The sequence below is a fragment of the Sparus aurata genome, chromosome 3 (genome assembly GCF_900880675.1).
Source record: "Sparus aurata chromosome 3, fSpaAur1.1, whole genome shotgun sequence".
Lineage (NCBI taxonomy): Eukaryota > Metazoa > Chordata > Actinopteri > Spariformes > Sparidae > Sparus > Sparus aurata.
In genome coordinates this window covers 4,228,951-4,239,251 of record NC_044189.1, presented here as the reverse complement: position 1 = coordinate 4,239,251, position 10,301 = coordinate 4,228,951, and the positions used below count along the sequence as shown (strand labels likewise).

Sequence of the window (10,301 nt, the reverse complement as noted above, 5' to 3'; positions counted from 1 at the left end):
TATAAAGTCTTTTGTGGCTCCAGTAGAAGCTGGATGCAATCTGATAAAACTGCCTCCAGTGATGTCACTCAGTGGCTGAGTTACATTGTGGGAAATGTAGGCACCAGGTTCTCTAAAATGCAGTCCAACAACAGTGTAAAACAAAACCAACAGAAACGGAGATATAACCTGTTTTTGATACACACATACTTCTTCCTGCTGCCTACATTACCCACAATGCATCTTAGCCACATCGGAGGCACTTTATCCGATTACACGCAGCTTCCTCTAAAGCCACAAAAGACTTGATACTACTTTTTTTATATTTAAACACACTTTGGACCAGGATTTAAACATTTGGTTATCCAGACACATGGCGAATATTGTGAGCACCTTTTACCATCTGGGTAAACAAAACATGTCGGGACAGCAGCTTTACTCCCCCATGACAGCAGCTTTACTCCCCCATGGCAGCAGCTTTACTCCCCCTGATCCGGCCACGATTTAAAACCCAGTGCAGGTAAATAAGAAAGGACTGTAAAGAGGAAAATGGAGGACAGTGGGGGGTTTCTACGGCTCAACTCTTCTGGTCCGTTTGGTTATCAAACTGTTCTGCTTTGCATGTGGCTGCAGAGGAGCCAGTATTTCCATATGAGATATATCTTTCCACATTAAACATCAGCCGGAGAAAACGTTGGGGCTTTTTCTTTTGCACCTGCTTGTGGAGTATGAGGACAAACTGCTCTCGTGGAGTCTCGGTGCTTTAATGCATAAACACCAACGCCTGCTCGAACTGATGACACCATGAAAGTGAATAACGGGTCATCTCTGCTGGAGGAACAACAGGAAACCTCTACAGACAAGAGTAATATTCTGTTTTTACATCCACTTATGTGCATTTAAGACACATTTCAGCAAATGTAACTTTATAAAATCCAGATTTTAATGGCCTCAACACACACATCAGGAGCATGAAGTGGATTTTTGTGCTTTTATTTGACAGTTTTACTTTGAAACAAACGACCTTTGAAGTTTTCTTCATCGTGACATTAGCTGATGTCTGTGCAGACAGTTTCAGCTTTTCTTTGCTGATATTTTGAGAGATGCCACCTCCCCCCTGTTGATACATTTTATCGTTTACGGCATCAAATATTTCTTTCCAGAGACAATCTCCTGGTTACTTAAGATATTCTTCAAACCTCGCGGCGGGGCGGAGGCTGAAGTCTCAGCAACAATCTCAACACATCAGCAAATAAAAGCGAAACTTTCAGCATGTCTGGACTCCATTAGAGGTGAGTGGGAACAAATACAGTCTGCCGGTGTGTCATTATTAGAGGAAACACCTGCAGAGTCTCCTGCGGCCTCGTAAAGACAGGATTCACTGTTGGACTGATTTGGGTGAACTGCCCCTTTATGCAGATTTTGCAGCGTTGTGCTGAGTCAGCTCGTGTTTGTTTGTTTCCTCTCAGGTGGGTCGGGTCGGTACCGACAGCTGACTCATTACTTGGCTCTGCTCGTCTTCCTGCTCGTCATCATCGCTCTGCTGCAGACGCTCTGCTGTGAGTAACCTCGTGACACTGCTCACACTTTGTAACAACGGTATTAACGTGTTATTAGACTAAATGAAGACGTACAATTAACAGACGTACAATTAACAATGACAATAAGAATGAGAAAATAAGAAAAAGACAGTTAAGTATATATGAAGTGTCATTTTTTGGTATTTTTACACAATACATAAATATGTAGCTTCTCTGTTTAGCCTCTCTGTGACACTTTGGTCCTCGAGCTGGTAAAACTATGCAAATTAATCGTTGAAACGAGCTCTCTGATTGGTTGTTGTCATCTGCAGACATATGACGTGTCTTCATGCGCACTGAAGATTTCCACCAACTGAGCCGGCTAACCCTGTTTAGAGCGTGGCTAACGTGAATGGGGATTAAATCATTTAATCGTGCAGCTCTTCTAGACTTTCCAAATCTTATTGGACCAAATGGCTCCGGTTGTGACAGTACTTACTCCTTTACATCGTAACATGATGCCCGCCAGCCCTAAAAGAAGCATCTGTAAAACGGTGGATACATTTTTTTGAGCGTTATGACTTGTTTCACTGTCTCCCTACAGTTTCCTGATGAGTTTACGGTCTCAATCAATAGTTTTAAGTCTTCTTTAACACAGCATGATGTTCATTTTGTAAGTTTTAGTCCCATTTAGAGTCAAAAAGACGATAGACAGACAGAAATCGTCTAAATATGTTCACTTCTGGCCCCAAACAAACCAAGATGGCGCTGCTGAACTCAAGGCGTCTGAACGGTCGTCCACAGACCGATGGGTGACATCTCGGTGGGTTTGTTGCTGCAGACAATCTTGAAAACGGCGTGCAGATATATTTATAAAAGCTGAAAATGTCTTCCTCTTCCAGAACATCCAGCAGCCGTCAGTCATCTTTCTTTTTCTACGTCCCATTTTAGCCTCAACGTCTTCATCAGAGAGGATTAACTCTCTGCGCTGGATGTCTTCGTCTTTTTCATCTTTTCCGTTTCCTCTGTCAGTCTGCTTTGTTTCCTCCCCATCCCGTATCCATGGCAACGACTGATGGGACACTGTATGTAATTTCCTGTCTCTCTCTCTCTGTGGTGTCTCTGTGCATTGGATGTTGGATGTTTGACGTGGCAGTGGTTCAGATCAGCTTGGTGTTCCAGTCGCAGTCGAGCCTGCAGGAGGCCAAAGTGACAGATCTGACGAGCCGGCTCGAGAAGCTGCGCTGGTCGTATGAGCTCCTGTTCTCCCAGTACCCAGCTCTGAACCAGCACTGCCCAGTCAGCAACTCCACCACCGGCGGTAAGCCTTGTTGTGGGGAACCCCCGAGGTGTTAGAGCTTCATGTTGTGGGTCTGGTCTTCACTTCTTTAAAGGGCAGTCTGAGGGTTTGCCACTTGGTTAAGGATAGTAAAATCCTGGAAACACAGCTGGAAATGTCGTCTGAATAAAAATATCCAGTGGTTGACTGCTTACAAATGTTGTAACGCAGTCTTGAACAGTGGTCTTTGGCGCCACAGCCTTCTCACCTATCACCATCACCTCCTCCTCGACCTCTGGCATGAATAGATGAGATACGAGATGAAACTTTAGATGTAACTTTTGTGCACTTTTATGCACAAAAAAGTTTTGTGTTAGTTTGGCTGTTGTTAAAGTTTTCATATCAGAGTTGTTTGCAGGAGCCGTTGGACCGAGCCGCTCTGATTTACACAGCGATCTGCTGAAGTACACAAACCACATCGTCTGTGTGCTTTGGATTCAGATAACAGGAGTTCTCTCTGCTTGTGTTTCCTGAAACTGTTTCCAGAAAACTATTACTGCACATACCACACTCACATTATGTGATATATGACCTATTATCCACCTTCTACATCAGAACGTGGAGGAGATGCCAACAACAGTCCGAGTCAGGACACAAGGAGACATTTCCAGATGTTTTTGTAGTGATTTACAGTCTCCATCCATCAAACCATGAAACTCTAACCAGGTGGGTTTCTGTGCCAGGACATAAGCAAGGCATCCTGACAAGAAACAAACAGAGAATCCAAACAAACGGGAAGTTGCAACGTAAAGAGTATTCACAGTGTGAGATGATGTCATGAAACTTTACAGATGTGAAACTGAGATTAAAATGAAGGCTGAGTTCCAAATTGGGTTCGAACACGTGGACGTTGTGATCCTAAAAAACAGTTTTATGCATATGAATTATGTAATTTGCATTTCTATATGTATATTTAACATTTTTGCATGATTTCTACTATTACTAAATCTGATAAAAATGCTTTCTAATAGCAGCCGACCGTACCTACAATCCCAGAGCGAAAGTATTTGATGAGTTGGGAATGAGACTCAAAAATCAACAAAATAATTAGCTTGTTGAATAAATTCTGGGTGTATTAAGACAGTTTTATTATTTAAAATGTGCATCCTGATTTTGTAATCAGTGGATCAGGACTGTGAAAAGGTCGTCCGGAGGTAGAAGCAGATTAAAATAAGTTGTTTCCTCTTTTTTTCTGTCACCCGCAGAGAGAGTCTGCACGCCGTGTCCGGCCAACTGGACGGCTCAGGGGGAGAAATGTTTCCTGTTCAGCCGGGACAGGTCCGACTGGATCAGCAGCCAGTACCGCTGCATGGCACTGGGGGGCGCTGTGGCCACAGTCAGGACAGAGGAGGAGCAGGTGAACACACACACACATTAATCTTTTCATTTTCCAGTGTTAGTCACTCACATTATTCACCTCATCACCAGAAACTGAACTCTCTGCCTCCTTCTTTAAGTCTACGTGTCTCCCGGAGAGCGTCATCAGTGATTTATTCTGCCTCTGTCCAGTTGTAAAACATTTGAGATGCTTTCCCTGAAATATCAGCTGCACGATCAGGCATTTCAAAGTGCGCACACCCTCTGAGAGACGAGTTAAGAATAGATTTAAGACCTGTGTGATATATGGGGACGTCTGCAGGAGCAGGTCGCCGCTCGGGGTCAGCTGAGGTTTTGTCTTTCAGTGTTTTACTGTACACGTAACACAGTTTATGTCCTGGAGGTGTGAGCTGAAATGATCTCTGGTGAAGAGAAGGAGACCTTTTTTTTTAACTTTTCTCACTTTTTTCCAGATGTTTCTGTGGAAAGAGGCCCAAAGTCTGAGCCAGGGGGACTCGTACTGGCTCGGCCTGAGGACGGGTGGTGGTGACGAGGGCTGGCAGTGGAGTGACGGCTCCCGGGTGGAGAAGGGACCGGAGTGAGTAATGATAGGGAGGAGGAGGTAGAGGTGGAGGAGGAGGAGGAGGAAGTAGAGGTGGAGGAGGAGGTGGAGGAGGAGGAGGAGGAGGAGGAGGTAGAGGAGGAGGAGGAGTGGAGGTGGGGGGGATGAGGGAGGAGGAGGAGGAGGAGGAGGGAGGAGGAGGCGGAGGTGAGAATAGAGGTGGAGGAGGTGAGGAGAGGAGGAGGAGGAGAGGAGGTGGAGGGGAGGAGGAGGAGGAATAGAGGTGGAGGAGGGTAGGGTGGAGGAGAGGAGGGTGAGGTGGAGGAGAGAGGAGGAGGGGACGGTGAGGAGGATGGGGGCTGAGGAGTCTGAGGAGGAGGTGAGGAAAGGAGGTAGAGGTTGGGTTAGTGTCGGATGAGGGAGGGGTTCTTATTGAGGAGTTGGGAGGATTGAGGAGGAGGAGAGTTGAAGTGTGATGAGCCAGCAGATGTTGATCTGAACTCCTGCAGCTCGAGACTCTGGTCACATGTTGCTGCTTCACCAGTGAGGACACGCAAGATATTAAAATGCAGATGATCCCCTGAAGGAATTATTAGTGTTGTAAGGCAAAAAAAAATAACCTCACACGAACTTTCCTTATGATTCAAATAGGAGTAGACATAAAGAACACAAAGAGGAGGTCAAAGTGAGAAGCAACAGCGAGAAAAACGTGACGACAGCACGAGAATTTAAGTGTCAAACACTTTGACTCCTTCACTGTCTCCTCTCTGTATACACAGTGATTACATTCGCTTTAATGGGAGGGGATTAACAGACAGTGGGAGGCTGTTTTAATGTTCATGATGTATTTTTCATATGGAGGAGTAGCGGTTGCCATGGCAACAGATTAAAGACTGTGTTGGTTTGTTTTGGTTTGGTTTTTTTTTCTTCCTCCATCATCTCTGCAGGTTTTGGCTTCACGTGCCCGACAACACCGACAGCAGGCAGCTGTGTGGACGACTCACCCCGTTAGACGACTACAGGAGGAGCTGGATCACCTCCACCTGCTCCACCCGGCTGAGGAGGATCTGTGAGAGGAGGCAGGCGGCTCTACAGTGAGGGGAGAGGGGAGGGGAGGAGAGGGAGAGGAGAGGGGAGGAGCGGAGAGGAGAGGAGAGGAGAGGAGAGGAGAGGGAGGAGCGGAGAGGAGAGGAGAGGAGAGGAAAGGAGAGGAAAGGAGAGGAGATGAGAGGAGAGGAGGGAAAGGAGGGAAAGGAAAGGAAAGGAAAGGAAAAGAGAAGAAAGGAAAGGGGAGGATAGGAAAGGAAATCAGAGTTGTGGGAGTGATATAAATCTATGTTGTTGATCTACATGTATTTCATGTTCTAATAATAATACTGATGATTCAAATAAAACACTTAAATCACCAAAATAAATTGTTTTTCACAAGTTTGTTTGTTCTAGTTCCTCTTCTGCTTTTGCTGTTTTAGGTTTAAGGTAAACTAAACTTAACTTATTCTTTCTCAAAGGATCAATATTGGATTTATCTTTAAGACTCAAATCCCAAATATTTACCAAAATATATAGCAAAAATAAATAAGATAAACAGATGGACTGCAAAACTGCATTTAAAAACAAAGTTTTTAAATAGGAACGCATTATATATATATATATATATATATATATATATATATATATATATATATATATATATATATATATATATATATATATATATATGGAAAGAGAGAGATTTTTATAATGCAGTTTTTTTTTTTAAATGCAGTCCACCTGTATCTTTAATTTATTAAATGGTGAAAGAAAATTAAATGTGGTTGAAAGCTCTAAAAAAGCTAGAAGAGCTCTCAGCCAAAATAACATTGAAAATATTAACCTTCAACATTTAAGCAGATAAAATTATATATGACGTATTTTATTGTATATTTATCATTTGATTTGGCGTAAATCCATGTTTATGTAATTCGTCCTTGGCTGCTGCTGTACCTCCTCGGTGTGTCCAGCAGGTGGCGGTGTTGCATTTTCAAACAACACCTGACGCATCATCTCGGTTTCCCGTCATGCTTTGCGCATCACAGTAAAGGACACCGAGCGGTGAGATTATAACGGAATTTATCTGTAAAGGTAAACAGCTAATTTTACGAATATTATTACTTCTACATCATCAGTTCGCTCTTAATGAATAATTTAAAATGTACCTGTCGTATTTAATGACGTAGGTCGGATGTTAGAAGCGTCCACTAACATCGTCCATCCTCCTCAGCTGAACCGGCTTACCGTTAGCTGAGCCCATCTTTACCGGACAGGTTTAGAATTATGACTATATTTAGTTTGATATATATTTAAAACAGTGTTCATTTTGTTGTTCACACATATCTAAACGGTCCATATTGATGAATAATCACTTGCCGCTAACGTTAGCCAAACCTGCATCCCCCATATCAAATTATAGCGTACCGTTCTCCAACAACCGAACTCCATTTGTAAAAGTCGCTGTTTAAGTTCTTCTCGTGTTCTTGTCCAATGCTTACATTCCTAGAAATAAACGGATAGATTTTTCCTAATCAGGAAAGTCTTCTGGTACATTCGGCTTGCAACACAGTTATCAAGACCGGTTTAAACGGAGATAATGCTGAAGTTTATCTGTTGGTCTCCATCGCTATCTTCTCTCTGTCCATTGTGTTTTGGGGCTAAAAATGCGCTTTCCTGTAATGTAGATCCATTCATTTAGAGGGCTCGTTGTCCGAACTCTATTTGGAAAAGGCGGTGTTTTTAATTTTTCTCGTGTTATTGTTGAAGGAATACATCCTAAAGAAAAATGAAAGGATTTGTATTAATCAGTAATGTCCTCTGGTAAATTCGGCAGTCAACACAGTTACCAAAACCGAGCCTAAACACAGCAAATTATGAATTTAACCACTTCTTTTCATTGCTATCTTCTCCCTGTAGAGTCTGTTCTGTGGCTAAAAATGCTGTGTCCTCTCAGATCTACTGCTAATGAATAATTAACAACTCTAAGCTAACGTTAGCCAAACCAGCTTCCTCCATATTGAATTAGATTCTTCTGTTGTCCGAACCCAATTTAGAAAAGGCGGCGTTTTTAATTTCCTCAGTGTTATTGTTGAAGTCATACATCCTGCAGAAATGTGAAGGTGTCTTTATCAATCAGTAAAGTCTTCTAGTAAATTCGGCTCACAACACAGTTTCCAACACTAAGTCTAATCCAAGCGAATGATCAGGTTTATCAGTTGACCCTTATTACTATCTTCTGCTTTTGTAGTGTGTTTTAGGGGCTAAAACTACCCTGTCTCATAAAGCAGATTCAGTGTTTTTCTTCTCTAACATGTTGCTCCTCTGCAGATATCCAGCAGCTGAAGATGTCGGACCACATCGAGGAGAAGATCAAGAACTACAGGACGGCTCCTTTCGATGCCCGCTTCCCCAACACCAACCAGACCCGCAACTGTTACCAGAACTATCTGGGTAAACAAGACAACCTGCTTCACTCAGTATCTCACACAGATCTAGTGCATAAAGTCTCGACCCTGTCAGGTTCTTCAGGTTTATTCAAACCTTATCTTGCCACTGACGTAGAAATATCTGCATGTTTCCTTATGTCAGACCCACACAGGACTCTTCCTCTGACGCTGAATCCTACCTGAACTTTTTAACCAAAGCAGGTAAAGATGAACACAGGTCACATCTAACTGAGAGTCACTCTGCTTTGCTCTGAAGCTTCTGCCGGCATGTTGACTTTATCCTTGATTTCACTGCGTCTGTCTTCATGTGAATGAAAGCGCTGATCATCTCTAACTGCAGCTGTAAGGTCAAACTGAAACAGAATATGTGTTTCGAGGCCTTCAGCCTCTGATCTCACCGGCTTCCTCACATCTTGATTTCCTCATCATCAACGCTCTGATGTGCCTGCTGGACTTTTTTTGTCTTCATAACGGATGAGAAGGGCTGTGACTGCAGGGCGACCCAGATATCCTGTCCTATTCTATCCTGTCTCATGTACTGAGGTTATTAAACAGAAGAATACAACCATTGAGTTTAAGTTACAGGCTTAATTGCCTTGTTGTCTTTCAACTTTTCCAACAATCATCAACTCTAGTTTGGTAGAAATCACGTTACACGTTGATGTAACAACCAACTGAAACAGTGTTTGAGTGACATTTCTGTCTCAGCCTTCCTCCAAATCAAACTTTTAGAGTTTGTCTTTATTTTGATAAGAGGGCAGTTCTTTTCAGAGCTCCATTTTGAATGTGTTGAGTGTGTGTGTGTGTGTGTGTGTGTGTGTGTGTGTTTCTGCCTCATTTCAAGCTCGACAGCCAGCTACACTTCACTGATGCAGTGATCAGTTTGTTCACTCATCCTCAGAACTGATCGCTGCTGCTTCCCTGCTCGTTTTCAAAGTATTTCAAAGAAAGTTGTGTCTTCAAACGTTGCTTCGTGGCCGGTCGCACACAGTGTCACTGAAAATGCACCGCGTGGAAAACTTCTACTAGGGTGGAGATATTCAGAAACTGACGCCCACGTTCACTTCCTGATTGTGATTTATCAGGGTTTGTGGTAATGTTTGCTAATATGAGCACGAGGTATGAGTATGTTATCATGAAGTATTTCAGTTTGTGCATTTTCCCTCGTACGTGTGGACTAGATCTAAAAGTAAAAATAGACGCTGCTTTGTGAAACTATTTTTAATCTGCACTCTACACAGACTGATGGATCCCTTAAGGACATGATTGTAATCTTAAGTATATAGTTGTATTTGTAATAAAGTGTTAAATGTAACGAGCCACTCTTTCCTCTGGAGGGTGATGTAAAGTGACGTCCACCATCTTGTTCCGGCTCCTCACAGCAGAAATAAGAGCTTGAGGACGAGACGGCAACGACTCCTGCTTTAATCGAGCAGCAAGGAGACTCGGGTTGTTCTCTCTCATTAGTAGTTTATTTCCTGCTCCGACATCTCGTCTTCCTCTGTGTGTTTTCTGCAGATTTCCACAGATGTAACAAAGCTCTGACTGCCAGAGAGCAGGACGCCGCTCCCTGCGACTGGTACCAGAGGGTCTACAAGAGCCTGTGCCCCATCAGCTGGGTACGTCACACCACACACACATTCACATCAGGGAGATGTTCCATGTCGGGTGTTATTTCCCAGCTTTGTCCTTCTGAAAGTTTCCTTCTCTTTCTCTCCGCTGCAGGTTCAGAAATGGGACGAGCAGCTGGAGGCGGGAAATTTTCCTGGCAAGATCTGACCGAACACATCCGTCTCCGTCCTCCTGCACCTTTCTTCATCCGTGTATCTTAATGTGAAGCGTCTGCTCTTTATGTACAGAAGCAACTAAATAAATGATATCATGTTACTGTGAACTCTGTCGAACTCGTCCTGACTTGTAGCTGATAGTGAATCGTTGATCAAACCAGTGCGGCAAACCTCACATCTGGAAAGTAATGAGAAAGTAAGAGCCTTGAATATAGATATATAGGAGCTTTTATTTTGAAAAGTGTCGCCCACAGTTTAGTTAAATGGTCCAATATCAAATATTAATATGAGGTCTTTAATTAGCAGGTAGCTGAGGCCACA

General features: G+C 43.2%; 2 protein-coding genes across 3 annotated transcripts; both read left to right on the top strand.

Annotated features, from left to right (window-relative positions):
* The first annotated feature begins 537 nt into the window (after positions 1 to 537).
* Positions 538 to 5,832, top strand: LOC115579493 (C-type lectin domain family 6 member A-like). Of its 2 annotated transcripts, XM_030413063.1 has the most exons (7): positions 538 to 844; positions 1,143 to 1,271; positions 1,449 to 1,538; positions 2,656 to 2,820; positions 4,044 to 4,195; positions 4,629 to 4,753; positions 5,665 to 5,832. In XM_030413063.1, exons 1-7 carry the CDS (start codon positions 784 to 786, stop codon positions 5,813 to 5,815), a joined length of 873 nt encoding a protein of 290 aa, XP_030268923.1. In that variant the 5' UTR covers positions 538 to 783; the 3' UTR covers positions 5,816 to 5,832. The 2 variants fall into 2 exon arrangements, with proteins under 2 accessions (XP_030268923.1, XP_030268924.1); XM_030413064.1 differs by lacking the exon at positions 1,143 to 1,271.
* An 881-nt stretch (positions 5,833 to 6,713) lies between these two features.
* On the top strand, positions 6,714 to 10,087 carry LOC115579495 (cytochrome c oxidase subunit 6B1). The gene is made up of 4 exons (XM_030413067.1): positions 6,714 to 6,838; positions 8,075 to 8,197; positions 9,712 to 9,812; positions 9,919 to 10,087. Exons 2-4 carry the CDS (start codon positions 8,092 to 8,094, stop codon positions 9,970 to 9,972), a joined length of 261 nt encoding a protein of 86 aa, XP_030268927.1. The 5' UTR covers positions 6,714 to 6,838; positions 8,075 to 8,091; the 3' UTR covers positions 9,973 to 10,087.
* The last annotated feature ends 214 nt before the right edge of the window (positions 10,088 to 10,301 follow it).

What these genes read in the sequence shown, in the direction of transcription:
- LOC115579493 (XM_030413063.1), top strand. Translation starts at nt 784, where the DNA reads ATGAAAGTGAATAACGGGTCATCTCTGCTGGAGGAACAACAGGAAACC. An exon ending in ATGTCTGGACTCCATTAGAG is followed by an intron (nt 1,272 to 1,448) that starts GTGAGTGGGAAC and finishes GTTTCCTCTCAG; the next exon opens with GTGGGTCGGGTCGGTACCGA. An exon ending in CAGCAACTCCACCACCGGCG is followed by an intron (nt 2,821 to 4,043) that starts GTAAGCCTTGTT and finishes TGTCACCCGCAG; the next exon opens with AGAGAGTCTGCACGCCGTGT.
- LOC115579495 (XM_030413067.1), top strand. Translation starts at nt 8,092, where the DNA reads ATGTCGGACCACATCGAGGAGAAGATCAAGAACTACAGGACGGCTCCT. An exon ending in CTGTTACCAGAACTATCTGG is followed by an intron (nt 8,198 to 9,711) that starts GTAAACAAGACA and finishes TGTTTTCTGCAG; the next exon opens with ATTTCCACAGATGTAACAAA. An exon ending in GCCTGTGCCCCATCAGCTGG is followed by an intron (nt 9,813 to 9,918) that starts GTACGTCACACC and finishes TCTCCGCTGCAG; the next exon opens with GTTCAGAAATGGGACGAGCA.